Raw genomic sequence first — 17,533 nt, 5'->3', positions numbered from 1 at the left:
AATATTAATGCTTTCTTTTAAAAATATATAAATTGTATTTTTCTGCGTGCAGAGTTCTAACATTATTTTTTAAAAGAGTTAAAATGTAAAGTATTCACTTTGAAAATATTTTCGAATCTCTTTCGAAAATCTATAATCTACAGACCTCATATTTGAAAATAATTTTTAGCCAATTATTAAAAAATAATTGTTATGAGTATTTGATATAGGAGGTGAAATGTTTTACAAAATGTCTTTAATAATAAAAAGAAATCTTTAATTTTGGGATAATAATCTAGAATCTAGAAAAATAGTTTTCCCTTGGACATTTTTTGGGTTGAGAGTTTTTCTAACATCTGATCTGTGGATAGTATAGCTGGCTAGTGGATAGAGACGGTAAGCTGAGTGTTGTGGACTAGACTAGACTAGTGGGCTCGACCTGCTTGCGTTGGGCGCTTGTCCAGGCTCTGATGGAGACTGTGCTCGCTGGCCTGAGTGGCCAGACCGAGGCTACTGGTGCTGGAACTGGTTGGATGCTGCTGCTGCTCTGGCTGCTGTTGCTGTTGTTGTTGTTGTTGCTCCGTTTGATGAATGGGCGCCACACCCAGACCCGGTATGACTGGATAACTCTCATAAGCCACTGGCTGGCCATCGACAATGGCGATGCCATGTGGTGGCGGCGGCGGTGGCACTCCACTGTGCACGATGGGCACATAATGCGGTGTTTGCTGATCGCCGCTGCCATTCAACGGACCATGAGCCACAAACGGACCCAGCGGCTGTTGTTGTTGTGGTGGTAGATGTGGCGACTGTGGTGGTTTCTGTCCGCCCGGTCCGCCCGGCACGGTCTGTTGCAAATGTTGCAAAATCTGTTCGATGCGGACGTGTTGCGGCAAATTGTGGTTATCCTTGTGGTTGCCGGGTGGCTGTTCAGCGCCCAATATATTGAACAGGTCCGATTGACTAGTGGGTGTGGGTGGCTTACCCTGCGGAATGCCGTTGGGATTTAGATCGTAGGGTTCGTAGGGATTGTACGCATCGTAGGGCGGCTTTATGGGATTATAGAAGCCATAGGGTCCCAGGTGGTGCTGTTGTTGATGCTGTTGCTGCTGCTGATAGTCATTGAAGTGGCCATGGCCAAGGGGTATGGGCATGAAGCCACCACTAGGTGGCGGCGGTGGTGCGCGCTCGTCCTCCACCTGCTCCTCATGCACATCGTATTTAATATCGTTATGCTGCGGCGGTGTGGTGGGCGGCAGTGGTTTCTTGTGCGGTTTCTCGTGCTTCTCGGGCTTGCTGCCGAGATCTGAGCCAAAAATGCCAGCCACCTTGGGTGGTTTGCCATCGAGCGTGGGATAAAACGCGCCCGTCGCTTTCTTCTCAAAGTCTGTGGGCTTATGCGGCGCTTTATTTGTTGTTGTTGTTGTTGTTGTCATTATACCTGCTGTTGTTGTTGTTGTCGTTGTCGTTGTTTCTGTTATCGGTTGCATGTTGGGTGGTATTTTTTGATTATTATATACAAATGCATAGCGTGAATTATTTTTTTATGATCGTTTGATTAGCGTTACAAAAATAAAGTCATAAAAACAAATAAATTGATAAACAGCGAAAGATAGGGTGTGAGAGAGAGAGAGAGAGAGAGAGAGAGAGAGAGAGAGAGGGGTGAAGAGGGCTAGAGAGAAAAGTAAAGGCCATATACATATAGTATATCGCGATTTGATTCACATAAAAATGTATAACTAGAGAATGAATAACGCATTTACGAATGACTTTCAAATGGGGAACATGTTGTTGACAGCAAGAATACTTGTAGAGCCCTATTTTAAGGCGGACTAGACGACATAAGAGCTAGGCCATAACTATAATTCTTAAAAATCTAAGCACAGTTTTTAATTTTTGAGCAGAATATACTTTAAAATATTTGTAAAATTATTATTATACCACATATTTTTTTGTATTATGAAAAACCGCATAAAGCCGTTGGCAATACTTTAGCAGAATAGATTTCAAAAGTCTCAGCACAGCTCGCTCTTAGGAATGAATTTTGAGTATCATGTTAACTGACTTATGCCGCCTAATGTAGTCTACACTGCCTACCAAAGGAAAGAGAACACAGAGAAAAAATAAAATAGATATTGCGCCTTCACACTGCCCCCAATTGCCATGCGAAGCAGCATGCAGAATTAAAGCAAAAAAGTAAATGCAATGGCGGCATGCGGAATATTTACCATTTGGATGGAGGGGTGATGGCGTTGACGGTTCCTCCTCGTGTTCCTGGCCAGCAACTTTGGGGCCGGCGGGGGGACAGGCCCAGTGCTTGCAGCACTCGTCGTCGGGTATGGGGAGGAGGCGGGCCTGCGCCGGATGGCAGGGCAGATCGGGGGGCGGCAAGGCCAGGACTGGCGCACACGCAGGCCGGCACTCCACCTTTCCGTTCTCGCAATAGCAATGTTGTTCGCAACCTTGGAGTGTGGAGGCATGATTTGTGTGAATGGAATGCGAGAATGGTAGGAACTCAATGAGAGACTCACCTGTGAGATTAGCGGGTATGGGGGACCAGTTATCGAACTGTTGGCCCCCATACTGGCAGGTGCCATTGTCGACGCAGCGCATGCTCTCTGGACAGCAGGCGGGCGGGTTGGGCTTAAAGTCGGCAGGCACCGGCTCCCAGCGTATGCAGTGCGGATTGAGTACGTCTAAGCCGAAGTGCGAGGGGCACTCGAGCTTGGCACAATGCACGCCCTGCTCGTTGCAGATGCAGAGCTGTTCGCAGCCATCGCGGAACTGCTGCCCCAACTCATAGGGCAGGCCCTTGAAGGTGCAGCTGGCGCTGACGCCGCCGGCATCTCTGGCCTGCGGCTCGAGGGCTGGATATAGCGGATGCAGCTGATCCGGCTCGCCAATGCTGTTGGGGGAGCCGTGCAGCGTCGGCTGCTGCTGCTGCTCATGATCGTCCAGAGTAACATCGCAGAGCTCCAGTTGGCAGCACACATCCTTCGGATCCTTGACGTACACACACTTGTCGGCACGCGTGTGATTCCGTTCGGGACAACGCGGCTTACAATTCATAATACCGTCCTCATCGCAGTGGCAGATTTGTTCGCAGCCGATCTCCAAACGCTCGCGGAACTTATACACTCCACCATTGTAGTGACAATCGCTGCGCGTCTTCGACGTCAAGCCTGATTTTTATATATGCATATATATATGTGTGTGGGTGGTGGTGTGCGTATGTTTGTGGCATATATGGGGTGTATGAAATGGTACAGAGAACACAGCGTTAAAGCATTACGAAGCTACAAAGCTACTATTAAGGTGTAAGTACAACAAAAGCTTCTTCTCAACCTGATTAATGGTTCGCTTTCCAAATGAAAGAAAGGTTCAAAAACTCACCCACACCCACACCCAGCTCTGTGGCCGGCACACTCGGCTCCAACAGTGGTTCATTGCATTCCATAACGCGACAGCACTCGTCCTCCTCCACAACCCGCTCGTGGCAATTGGGATTCGCCATGCTCCGCTGACTGCCCCGCGGATAGCTGTTGCCCTTGCAGCGTGCCTCGCAAATCCATTCACCCCGATTGCAGGTGCAACGCTCATCACAGTCCCGTTCCATCGTCTCGCCATGCTGCAAAAATATACAAGTATAAATTTAAGAATTGCTTAAGTGACGTACACTCGAGGAAAAAGACACCTAACAAGAAAAGGAAATATTTCACAGACTTCATTTTCTTGTTTGTAACAAACAATGGCAATGGAAAGGTTAGCAACATAATGTTTGGGGAGTTTAGTAAATTATTCTTTCGAGAGTGGACTGTCAGTAAAATACAATCCCACTTATTGCTTTGAGTGTAAGGCCTTAGAACAGCAGCTGCCTGCCGTAAGTTGAGTGATTAGGCCAATTGCTAGCTTAGGCCACAATTGATGCCAATTGTAATGTGAAAGGCTGGCGAAACTCATTTCTTAGCTCACTCCACTCATTTCACACAAATTGCGACACTCGGGTCGGCGCATCATCAATCATTGCGAGTACTTTTGTCTCTGTCTCTGTTGATTACCAATCGTCTAGACAATCAACACACACAGCGCACACACTTCCTGCTTACCGCGACCGACCACAATTGCGCTGAGTGCTCCAATAACCAAATATGTCAATGTGGCTTTTAAGTCCACTGGCTGGGGGGATAAACCCACGCAACGAAAGCAACGTCGCAAAATGCAAAGCGAGTCAAGATTACTTTTTTAGCTGATTAACTCAACTTATTGACAGCAAACAAGTTTGTTGCTTAAGTCTTTTGTTTTGATTGCATCTACAGGTACGTATTAATACGATTCGTAAGCCATTTGCTAGATAGCATAACATTTTCTAGAGCACGTTTGTAGCAACTTATAGTTGTGGGAATATAGCCGTAAATAGTTTTTCTTCTTTTTTAATAAGGTATAATATTTTCTTATGGAATACAAATTAATTTTGTAAAGTAAAGCCTTGATAAGGTGCTGCTTCGTTAATTGCAAGGCCAGGAAGTAAAAATATGGAAAAGTCTCGCTTTGAAATAAATAATAAAATAAAAGTGAACGTAATATGTTAACTTGTTTGTTCAGAGTTCAGGCATCGTGATTTAGTGAGTAAGGCAGATTTCTACAAGGAGCATTATGTCTAGTTCCCTATAAGAAGGTAAGAAATCTGGACAGCTCCACCTTATGGCGAGGAAAACCATTAGCAATTCAGAGGAGTAGTCTTATGTTTAGTTGATTGCAAAAAAGTTCCTGCATGGTACTTCCCATCAAAGCCACGAAATGCATTATGTCTTTCTGCATTGTAGCTTTCATAGTTTCAATATTATTTGTTGCTGAGGTTTGAAAAGGCAGGTTTCTTGAATTCTTATTGTTTTATTTCATGGTGTATAAATTTCTTTCCTTGGTTGTAAGTACACTTAATAGTTTATTAAGTATAGGCCACCATGTTTGGTTCTGATTTGAATATTTTTGTTTACAATTTCTCAGCAATTGCAAATGAGAACCCAGAGAGAAAATGATTTTAATATTCATATTTTCTTGAATTCTTATTGTTTTATTTCATGGTGTATAAATTTCTTTCCTTGGTTGTAAGTAAACTTAATAGTTTATTTATTTTTCTTATATACGTTTTCTCTACTTAATATTTGTTTGAATTCAAAAATGTGGAAGCCATACTCTTTCGCTTTAAAAAATATACAATTTTCATGGCCAGACTTTTGGCCTAGTTATGATCCCGAGTTTAGACCCTAGACGTGTGACTTTTCACGCTCTTTATCGCGTCTTGTGTTTTCTACACTCTTCCCGCTTTAAATGGCCCATTACGTTGGCATCTAATTTAACTAATGAGCGCGCTATTCTTAAGAATTTCTTGTAGCGAAACCTTTGAGCTCTGATTACTCATAAAAATGAAGTCATTATATACATACATATAGTATAAGTTTGTCTGAGGTCCATTTAACCAATTAAATTGTGTGGCAGCAATAAGTTGTTTGCCATTTGGCTGCTCAAAAGACCAAAACGCCATGCAAAATATTTTCGGCATGCGTTGTTGTGGCATGCTTCGGCATTTTGCTGCACGTGTCCACCAATCGATTGCAAAAACAACAAAAAAGATACAAAAATAAAATAAAAATAGTATAAAACAGTAGCAGCGAACAGCAGTGAACAGTTCATTAAAAGTGAAAGCAAAAATTATTTCATATCGAGTTATGAAAACCACAACAAAAAGAAACCCAAAGCATGGGAGTATGTCGTGTAATTAAAGCACAATAAATACACACACATACAAACACCATTGAAATGGGTTGGTCAGTTGGTCAGACAGTCAATATGTATTGAGGCATTGCTCCAGTCCGTGTCCAGGCGCCGTTTCGTGTCTGCCCATTTAGGTGCAATGCTTTATTAACACGTTTCGCTTCGCCAAATGAACCGAAGGCGTGCAATGTGCAGCTATTTATTTAAATTAATGAGTGCATTGTTTGCTAAGTGCAAGGCGTGCTCGATGGATCGATTACGCCTATGAAGCGATCTGACAATGAATTTGACAATAAACAATCAATGTGTGGTTTACTATTGAAATTGCATTTTTTTCTTAGGCGGAAGGAAAAACCTATGCAACAAAAACTAACAAGATTAGTTGAACATATACTTGTATGAAGTAATAGTAGCAGTTAATAAACAATTTTAGACATATTTGTAAAATTTCCTTTTGGGTCAGTATCTTAATTTTTGAAGATATTGTAGGAGGACCAATTAAGTCTGGTTTTGAGTTTTTTAATTCAAATACTTTGTAAAATATATACTAATTGAAATGATAAAAGAAGTGGACCCATGCTGAAACAATTTCTTTTAAAATCAGTTGTGGAATCATTATAAAATCTTGTCATATTTAAATTGCTCTCCAAGCAAAGTAACTACCAATTGTAATTCTTGTGACATTTTCCTTGGCATGCCAGCAATGCAACCAATTGCAGTTATGAACAAGGTCTTGTCGGTGTTGTTGACAGACTGACAGACAGATAGCCAGACAGCCCCAAGCCACACATACATAATGCTTTGCGAAAGGCATCAATCACGGTACAACAATTTGTTGGTATGCCATATTTTGAGGTGCGTTTTTGGGATTGCAGATTGTGGCAAATATTTGCATAATTGCTGCTTCGCTGCACAAACGACAACAACGAGAAGTGACTAAGAAATGCGGTGGTTACCCAAAAGGCAGCCCCGCCAAAACCAATAATCAATCTATGTATGTACAAAAAAAAAAAAAAAAGAGTGCACGGCAAAAATATTTTAGAGCTGCAACACAGCAGCAGCCACAGCTGCGACACCTTCCGAAACTTTGTTACCGGTTTCATTTTTGGCCAAACTTGTTGTCGTTCGATTGACGGTACACTATGCAACAAAATTGCTAACATATTTTAACATTTAATATTAGGTAAGAAGCTGTTGTAAGGCAAATATAATGTTGCTCCTTTCACCTTATGTTTCTAAATTTTCGTAATACATTAATTGTTGTTAATTGGCATTAATTGTTAATTAATTTGTTGTAAATGTATATTTAAAATATGATAGCTTTAAAATTCTTTTGAATAATCTTAAGTTTGTCAAGGCAGAGCAGTGATATATTATTTTTGAATTAATTTTTCATTGACGAACACATTAAAATTAAAATCAAAGATTTTTTTAAGGAATATAAAATTGAGTTTAATTTTCCATTGTTTCTTCTTAAAGCATTCATTTTATGTGAAATATATTTTAATTTTTCAAATATTTGTAGCAAATTTGTTTGTTTTAACCTTTCCTTTACTTTTTATTTTATAAAATTATGGATTTTATTTTATTATTTTATGTTTATTTTGTAATCTTATATTGATTTTATACATACATATATTATTTTCCAAATATATTAAATTGTACATTTTTGTATTCTTTATTATTCCATTATATTTTACTTCTTTTTTTTTAAATAAAACTTCTTGGATGTTAAATTATTTTATTGGTTTTCATTTATATGTAAACGCACTTCATATCAATTGTTTAAAATAATTTATTATTTTTGTATATTATTTTAGACACTTTATTTTGTAATTATTAAATTTTCATAGTTTGATACATATTTCACCAAGATTTATAATTTATTTTTGAATTATATTAAATATTTGTTGTGTATTCATTTTCATGTTTTATTAATTAAAAATTAAATTTTTTATAATTTTTTATTTAGGTATTTTTTTGTCTGTTGTTTTAGGTTTATTTTATTTTTATACGTTTTAGTTTATGCTTCATTTTATAATTATTTTTACGAGTATGTATCAATTATATATTTAATTACGTTAATCTATTAATTCATTATTAGTTATTATTTTATTTTATTTATTATTTATTGATTTTTTTTAATTAAAAACTGGTGACCCTCGACGAACTCAAGTTATGTAAAATTAAGGAAAAGCTCGCACTATTTATGTTAAATTGCTGATCATTTTCTGAATCACAATTTTTGTTGCCTAGTGTTATTCATAAATCGGTCTTTTTGCTCTCGCTGTCTTGTATATAGGTATATTTTTTTTGTTTTTGGCATCATTATGCAATCGAGACACGAAATGTGACGACAAGGCGAATTGGTTTGCGTGCGCAGAAGGCTGCGCCAAATTGAATCGACGGAAATGCAAGAGACAGCAAGGCTGAAGACTGAAATGTGGGCGGTAGTGTGTTTGTTTGAGTTGTGGGGAGGGGTGAGGGGGGAAGGAGTGAGTCGCGGACATTGGCATTTTGATACGCACCTTGTAGCTCTTGTTATTGGCCAAGCATTCGCGTTGCATCGTGTCACCAGTGGCAGTGACTTCCACGATTTTCGGCACTTCCGTTTCCTGTTTGGACAACTCTGGTGATGATGATGTGGTTGTTGGTATTGGTGTTGTTGTTGTTGTACTGGTTGTTGTTGTACTTGCTGCTGTTGTACTCGTTGTTGCAGTGTCTGCACGCTCCTCATCCATGCTAACATCACTCAAGTCCATGAAGGCTGCATGAGTGGATGAACTGGCATTGGTTTGGCCAACAAAGAGCTCGACATCGTTGTCCATATGGGCAGCGCGTCCCTCTCCCGCAAAGGCCAACACTGTGCTGCTTTCTGGCAGCTCTGTGTTGGCAGTGTTGGAAGCTGGTGTTGTTGTTGTTGCTGCTGCTGTTGTTGTTGTTGTCTCGCTGGAGTGTTGCAAATGTTGTCCTTCAACAATGTTAATCACTGCAGGAGCGCTTTCTGTGCTGCCCATTTGCTGTTTCTTTTCATCATCGTCACTGTTATTATTAAAATTGTCATTATTTTTATTCGCTGCTGCTGCTGCCGATTCTGCTGCTTCTTCCTGCTGCTCATTCATATGCATGGCGCGTGCGCGCGCTTCGTTGCTTAAACTTGTTGGTGATGGTGCTGCTGTTGTTGTTGCTGCTCCTCCCTGGTTGCTTTCTGGCTCGGCCGTCGCTCGATTCTCCACACTGACAATAATTTTGTCTGCATCCACAACAGCAGCAGGCACTGCAGTTGTTGTTGTTGTCGTTGTTGCTGTTGCTGTTGTTGTCGGGGCATCCTCAGTGCTGCTCGACAGCATTTGATAATCTTCATGTTCGGCCAGGCGTTCATGATTCTCGGGCAGTATATGCACATGATAGGGATCTTCATCGCGCTGTTCGCTGCGCTCCGTAGTCGTCGTTGTCGTCGTCGTCGTTGTTGTTGTTGTTGTGGTGGTCAGCTTGTCGCTGTCACTTTCGCTTTCCTGCAACAACAACGCCGCCGACTCCTCGCTGTTGCTCGCCGTTATTAGCGTTGCCGGATGTCGAAAATTATTCAACTCCTTGGCTTCATCATCGTTCTCGCTAGAAATTTGATTGAATTGCAGCTCATTTTGTTGTTGTTGCTGCTGCTGCTGTTGTTGTTGCTGCTGCTGCTCAGTGGTGGTTGAACTTCCTACATTCTCAGCATGCTCATCTCTTAACGGTATGTGTTGTATGTGTGTGCCTTCGGGATGATCCAAGCTGACATTTGGGGGTGTTGTTGTGGGCTCCGTCGATGTTATCGGCTCTATGCTGGTGGAACGAGACGAAGGCTCAACAATTGGCACAGCGGTAGCTCCAACTAAGAAAAGTCAATAAAGGAAAGGCTCTTGTTAGATATATAATTTATGTTTGTTTTATTGGTTACGCAGAAAAAGTTATCACAAAATAATGTACATATTGATTGCAAATAGAAAGAAAATTTTCCGGAAAACGTATAAATTCATATTTTAAAGGTCAAAGGAAACTGATGAATAATAAATTAAGTTAAATCAAAATTAAAACAAGATATCTAATGTTCGAATTAATTAATACTTTTTAAAACTATCATTCTTTTCTAATACAAATCGTATATTATTGCCTAATTAGATGCTAATATCTTATATCTATTTTCTATCTATCTTCTATTTATCTTCTACGATTATATGTCTTCTTTCTATGTACATATCTTTAATTTATCTTCTAACTATCTTCTGTGTATTTTCTATCAATCATCTACCTTTCATCTATCGATCTTTCCAGAACCGTCCACCTATGTTCCAGTTATCTTCCGTCTATGTTCTATCAATCTTTTATCTAAGGTATCTTCTATCTATACTCTATCTGTCGTCTATCCATCTTTTATCCATCTATCTTGAGAGTGTTCCCTGGTAGTATTGACAGGCAGCATTTTAAGCGTTGTTAGACATAGATGGGATATATTTTTTTATCTGCGAATTGCTCACCAGCAGGGCTGTTAACACCGACACAGACCGATATTATGTATTTATATATTGTACTTTGTTTTGTGATTCATGCCCTGCTTTTTCAAATATTTTAGTTAAATAACTCTAGCTGTGAACTATTTCCCAAGCCCAAATTACAAACCAATTGCTAATTATCGAATCATTGGCTAGTTTACAGTTTCAATTCGACATCGATTTGTGAATGAGATGGCGGGTTGGGGCGGCCGGGGTAAATAAACCTTCGAGTGCGCAATCCGCTTAGCTGGCCTCGATTTACCGTACGCGTCTAGCGGAAATTCGCAAAATGCAAGCCACCGAAAAGAATTGAGGCATTGGAAATATCTCACGCGTTTCATCATCAACGGCGGCCATCATTGAAACGTAATTTTCAGCAGCATCAATTCTTAAAGATCAGCATGGAGTAAGGTATTCATTAAGCGTCTACCTACATACGATTCTTTTTTTTCTGCTTCTTTTTTACTTATTTTTCTTCTTCTTCTTTTTTGTTGACTGAATCATCAAAACATTCTTGGAAGGCAGCAGCAGTGGCGGACCAACCCAGCAACCAACACCATGCGAAATATCAGATTGGCCGCATCTTTTATAATTCTGGCTGGCTTTTCTTGTTGTTGTTGTTGTTGCGGCTGCTGCTGTAACACGCTTAGAAGGGGAAGGGCAAGAGAAGAGTTTCGACGCAGACTCAGGCGCGGCTCGAAGATTTCTGCTTTTTTGCTGACTTTTTGGCTTCTCGCTTATATAATTACATTTTATTCGGACACACATAGTTGGGGGCCAAACGCATGTCATAAATAAATGATGAGTTTGGTTATACAACAACAAAAAATCGCACAACTAAAAGAGTCTACCACTTGTCCACCTGACTGCCTGTTGCGTGGACACAGCCGCGTGGCTTGTTCTTGGAAAGTTGTTAGGCAATTAAACCTTAATTCATTAATTGGAAGATGCTTAGAAGAGGCATTAGTTGAGCAAAAACTCAAGGCGCTAATTGCAGCAATTGAAAGTTTAATTGAGCTCTTAAAACAGAAGGAAGTGATGTTTGTGTGGTCGGTTTCTGAAAAGGTTTACTTTAAACTAAGAGGAAGATTTTTTCCCACGCCTAGTATTTATTTAAAAATGCTTTTAAAGCTTACAAAAAACAATCCAATTCTTCGCAAGGAAAAAGTAAAAAGGTTATATACTACACGTCTTAGAAACAAACATTAAATTCATAGAGTAAGCTCCAAGAGAAATACATATTGGTTGGGATAAGAATAAATATAGTATTGGGAATGAAAACAAAAAAGAAATACCCGAGAAGAAAAACTAAATATTCATATGTATTTAGAAATTGCAAAATTTGAATCCAAAAGATAAATCAAACAAATATGTATATATTTAATTAAATGTATCTTTAAAGTTCAGCAAGAAACAGCAATTTAAATAACCCCCATATTCTTGTGATATATTTAAAAGTTCCATTTGATTAATGATTGCAGCTCCATCTACCTAGAAATGCATTTATCATAACATTTAAGAGGAACTAAGAATGAATCACTCCTCCACTTCAAACCAAATAAGCATATGCTAATACTTCTTTATATATTTTAGCAATTAGCAAACAGCTGCTTGGTAAATAAAAATATATAATTGCAGGTAAATAAGGTATGCATACAAGTATATGTGTAAGTAAACTGCAACTTTCCATGCAGCACCTCAGGCAGAAACTCTGTTGCTGAGTCAGTCGTCGACACCCGCAAGACATCAACAACAACCAACTCGCCCCCATAGGGACTGCATTTATGGCTGGCATAGGTCCATAGCACCCATGCGGTCTTAGTCACTGACATCCATGCGTGGTAATAAGCATAAAAGCGAACCACGCCATGGTTCTGTTGGCGGTGCTGGTGCTGGTGCCGGCGAAGGCAAATAATAAACAGCATGTGCTCCAATAAGAAAAAGTGCTTGCAGCATACGAGTTTAGAGGACAGCCAGCAGTTGCGAGTTGCAAGTCGGCAGTTTTGCAGTCAGCAACAGCAACAATAAAACCAACAACAACCGGCCGCCAATTTAGCATTAAAAAGTAGACGAAGTTTTTACTGCCATGCCGTTCATTTGTTAGCCAGAAAGGGACAGAGAGAAAGAGAGGGAGAGAGAGAGAGAGACTAGACACTGCAAGCATCCCATTGACCACATAAGCGCGATGTAGCCTCAAGTCTGGGTGTGTGCGTGCATGTGTGAGTGTATGTGGTAGACGCAGCTTCATCTTAATACCCTACGCGTCGCTTTTAAGTTTCATAATAGTAAATTGTCTTTGTTTAGAAAAAGTCAGAATGGAAACTTACTCGAATGGAAGATTCTAGACAGATCAGAAATAGAGACTTTTTAAGACTTTTTTTATTACAACCAACCCTGAAGAAAGTTTAGGAACCCAAACTGGGGAAACTTCAGAAAGATTCTGAAGGGAGGACTTTAGGATTGCATTGAAGAGCAAATGAATTGAATTAATTTTATCTATATAATATTCATTTTAGAAGTATTTTGGGTGGTTCTACAAATGTTCTGATCAGTTTTTATTATCTTTTATGGGTTAAAAAGGAAAAATCTGGAATTAAATTCAATCACATATTTCATAAAATTTCCAAAGTTTTTTCAGCCTTTCGGCAATTTGAATTCAACCCGGAAACCAGAGTATACATACAAATAAATCTAATGGAATCCACTATACAAGCAATTATTATGTTTTCAAAACAGTTTTCGTGCAAATCAGTGCATTTTGTTTGTAACACTTTAATTTGATTGGTATACAATTTTTTTACACAACTAATTTTGTAGTTAAAGGCATTTCTATTTACGCAGCTTTGAATGAGGAATCAAATTAAAACTACTACTGTTAGTGTGTAGAGAGTAGAACATATGGATTCGCATCAGCCGAAGCTAACTTTACAGATGTTTATTGTTGTTGCTGTTTCTTGAGCTCGTGCTTGTGCTTGGCTTGTGCTTGTACTTGGCTGGATGGTTGGTTGACTGGGTCTGGCTGAATGGCTGACTGCTGTGCTGGCTGCCTGACTGCCTGACTGCCTGGCTGGATGGTCTGTCTGTGTTGTGGTGGCGGCGTTGGCCAGAACTTGTGCTTAGGGTTACTGACATGAACCTTGAATTTTAGTTCGTTATGCTGCATGCGCTTGCTTTGCCGTCAGCCTCAACTGCAACAACATCGGCAACAACTTCAGCTGTGTGTTAGTGTTGTTGTTGTTGTTGATGTTGATGTTGTTGCTGCTGCTGCTGCTTCTACTTGCTTAGTTGGCCTGTGTCACGGTTAGCCGTTTATAATACTTCTGACTTGACTGCATTGCCGTTTTTTCCTCTTTCAACTCCTTTTGGGATCGCTGCTTTGCTTTGTTTTGTCTGTTTTTTCGTAGCGCACAATTTGTCTTTTACTGTCATTGATTTTCATTTTTCACTGTGCCTGTGCTGTCCCTTTTGTTGCTGTTGTTGCTGGCACTCGTTAACTGTGCCGTAACGTCTTCAATTTATTTTTATATATACATATATACACAAACATACAATTTATATATGTAGCAGCACAGATAGATAGCGTTGCTCTCGCTGCTCTTTATTTTTAACGAACGAAACGCTTTTGGTGGTCTCAGCAGCGGTTATGTAAGTTTGCAGCGAAACAAAAGACTCAGGCAACGAACTTGAATCGCCATCTCTATGCAAAACTGCAGCACAGACCTAACCCCGCTTGCTTTATGACCGACTTGATTATGATATACATAAATATACATACATACATATATACGTACACATATACATTACATTTTAAGATATTCGCATGCTTATATGCTAACTGCGTTCACAGACGCAGACAGGACAACAACAAGAACACCAACAACACGAGTCAGCCACAAATTCATTGGCGGTTTTTCTAAGTCGACGCACGTTTTGCGGCTTAAAACAAACAATGTGTAGAGAAGACCGGGGAGAGCGGATTGAAAAGGGGCTCCCAAGACATGTGCTTGGAATTGACAAGCCGCGACGGCAATGCCACAACGCATCGCATGCAAACGGATGTATTCGTTAGTGTTGCATTTTTAAGTTTAGTTTTCATGTCTGGCTATTTAGATTTTATTTTCTATGTACAGCGAAAAGGAGAGGCAGCTAGAGTTTTATGACTTTTTCATGCTGTGTGTTTCTGCTATTTATTGCAATTGATAATAATAATTTAATAGAAGCATCACGTAAATACAATACAAAGAAATTTAAGGGTATTTCAGAGAGCTGTTGAATGTTAGAAAGACATGGTCAATACGACAGAAAACATATACGATTATGTCTGTCGTCTTAGGAAAATATTTTCATTTGTATTATCAAATATTTACTGAATTTTGCTGCAAGAGGTCCTTAATGTTATCTAGTAGGAGTAAGAAAGTAATGCTACCTCTTTAAATATATCTCAGCGTCATTGCAACAATGAGGAGGCAGTAAATATTATAAGGAAATATTATACAACTTTAAAAAAAATGTAAATTCAACATGTATTTGATTATTGAAGGGGGTCGAAGCCAAGTGGAAAAAAATATAATTCTCAACAAAAAAAAATTATTGAACGAAATTAATTTTATAAAAAATTCTAGAAATATTTTTTTTGTGTAAGAAATATTTTTATATTCATTAGGAAGAATTCCATATTTAAAGCTAATTTCAATTTCTCCCATTGCTCTAATTTCCTTGAACGTAACTTTTCATATAATTCAAGAAATGTTTCCTAAATAAATCTAAACTATCATACATTTCATGATGTTTAACAAATAATTTTAAGCCGCTATGAAACATAAAAAGTAGCCACATTTTTGTAAAGGGTATTTCAATCTACAATAAAGGTTCCTATTTTCTCTGATTTTCTTCTTCATATTTATTCGAACAATAGTTTTTCCATATAATATCAGGCAGCCATCCGGAAACGGGCCGTCTGCTGCTCATTATGAGCTGACTAATGACCATTGCGATCACTACTCGATGGCCAAGTTGGTCTCTGCATTGAGCTTCAAGTGTTGTAATGCGCCCATCAAAAAGTGTCAACAAACGGCGCGTGAGCGTGACGTATGGAGGGGGGCGGAACAGAAATCCAAATTTGGACAGTGTAACGGTCATGCGTCACACATTTCCCCAAAAACAAACAAAGCAACGGCAACAAAAATATTATGTGATTTGTTTTTTGTTATGCGTATGCAGCTTTTTAAATCTGTAGACTGCTCCGATTTGTTTTTGTTGTTATTCGTTGAATAAATGTAAATTTATGAACAAATAGATGTTTACGCAATTGGCTTCGTTTGCATATTGACTGATTAGACGAATTTTGTGGCCAACACGCCACAGCCTTTGTAATTAGGGCCGGATAAAAAAATGTGGCTATTTAGAAATTTGTTGGTGTTAATGAAATTGCGTAGTTTTTTTTTTGTTGTTGTTACTCTACACAACAATAGATGCGACTGATGTATGCAAATTTTCCAATTCTTTTACGAGCGCTATCGTAAAACTCTAATGATGTTTGCTGGCCACGTGTTGGCAAACCTTTATGCGATTGACATTGACATAAATACGCACACAGATGTGTCGACATAAATAAATCATTTGAAATAAATAAAGAACGTAATTCAATGCACAACTTAAAAAAGAAAACACAATCTGTTTCGATATAAAAATTCACCAAAAAAACAAACTCATAAGAAGTATAATAATTTAAAAAGAATTTAAATTAGTCGCAACTTTTTTCGATACAAATGCATCAAAAGAAAAGCCTCCGAATAACTCATAGCATTAAATTGAAACCCAATTAACTTAAAAAAGCTCCAACAGAGCTGAACAAAAGCATCAGAGCCGAACCCAGCTTGTAATTGAAATAAAATTGCCCATTACGTTAGAATACTCAAAGATTCGAGCTCTTCCTGTACCCAAAAGAAATTCTATTGCTGAATAGAATAGAAGAAGTTGCTCCGCAGCGACCATACTCATACATTGCTTCTTTATCAAGCTTTCTATCTAACTAATGACATGAAATGTTTGACTACAAGAATTTAGTGCCTGGGGGACGGGAAGCATTCTTAAATGGCCGAACAACAGAAAACCAGCAATAAGGCAAAATAATTTCCCACTTAGGAGTAAGAAAACGCAACGTAAAGACAGCATTTAACCTTTTCAACTCTTGCATGCTGTCTCGAAAGTTCATGTGCAACAACAATAACAACAACAACAACTAATAAAAATGCAGTCTGCCAGTCATGTGGCGGACATTTAATGCCAACTGCTGCAGTCTGATATCATGCCAAAAAAAATATATATTGTATAAAAAAACTACACAAACACGTTTCAGATACAGCTTTTTATGACGACGCGTGTCGTCGAGAGGCCGCACAGACAAACAAAGGCCCAAAGACGACGACTGACTGACTGACTCCACAGAGTCAGCGTATACCCTCAGTTATATACGAAAGTCTCGAGACAATGGCGCACAAACTGACTAAACAAAAAGCCACTTAACTTCACTCAATTGATACATTTCAGCTTTATCAATGCGCTCGTTTTTCTAGCATGACGCTACGCTTTTCATTTGGAAAAAAATCAACTCACACAGTCAACTTTAAGTGAATGGTGGACATAAATAATTATTAAAGATATACGCAGTAGTTGACCCTGAAAGTGTCGCTAAGCTGCAAAAGTTTGTTGCACAAATTATGCTGCGTTTTGCGTTTGAAATCGAAGGTCGCTCTGAGAGTGGCAAAAGGCGTTCAAAACCATGTCAGGCATGCCAGCTTTTAAGCCCACAAGTGCAACTACAGGTGGTTTTTAGTCAATTCGTTTATTTTTAGAATTGTTATGATTTTTAACACGAACAAATTAACAGAAATTAATGCCTATAACTATCACAATTATCAATAATTAGTATGTAGAGCAGATAAATAATTTTGCAATCAGTTTTAAATCAATTTCAATTAAAATTTGTTACGAGGTTTAAAAAAATTGCTTGTGCTGGAAGAAAAAAAAACAATGCAACTGCTTCAACTAGTTAACAAAATATTAGCTACTCGTATAAAATCGAATCTTCAATCAAATATTTAGACTAACATTAAATATCACAACATCTCCACACTAAATCAGAAATAGTTTGAAAGGCTTCAGCATCCGAAACGAGTGTTTGTGGAAATCTTTAGAATTCTTCCGCACTTGAAAATCTTTGCTGGCTGGGTTGTAGTTGCCTTCTCTGG

General features: G+C 38.8%; 1 protein-coding gene across 1 annotated transcript in view; it reads right to left on the bottom strand.

Moving 5' to 3' along the window:
* The window catches only part of LOC115623645 (putative epidermal cell surface receptor), a 28,625-nt gene that overhangs the window by 2,907 nt on the left and 8,185 nt on the right, over positions 1-17,533 (bottom strand). Inside the window, 6 exon segments of the mRNA XM_030518091.1 lie at positions 419-1,453; positions 2,208-2,441; positions 2,511-3,161; positions 3,325-3,607; positions 8,280-8,771; positions 8,841-9,625. Coding sequence (XP_030373951.1) covers positions 419-1,453; positions 2,208-2,441; positions 2,511-3,161; positions 3,325-3,607; positions 8,280-8,771; positions 8,841-9,625 — 3,480 coding nt within the window.

The sequence above is a fragment of the Scaptodrosophila lebanonensis genome, unplaced genomic scaffold (genome assembly GCF_003285725.1).
Source record: "Scaptodrosophila lebanonensis strain 11010-0011.00,11010-0021.00 unplaced genomic scaffold, SlebRS2 tig00000053-arrow-pilon, whole genome shotgun sequence".
Lineage (NCBI taxonomy): Eukaryota > Metazoa > Arthropoda > Insecta > Diptera > Drosophilidae > Scaptodrosophila > Scaptodrosophila lebanonensis.
Note: the sequence above shows the minus strand (reverse complement) of the source record. Positions and strands in the feature narration are given on the sequence as shown.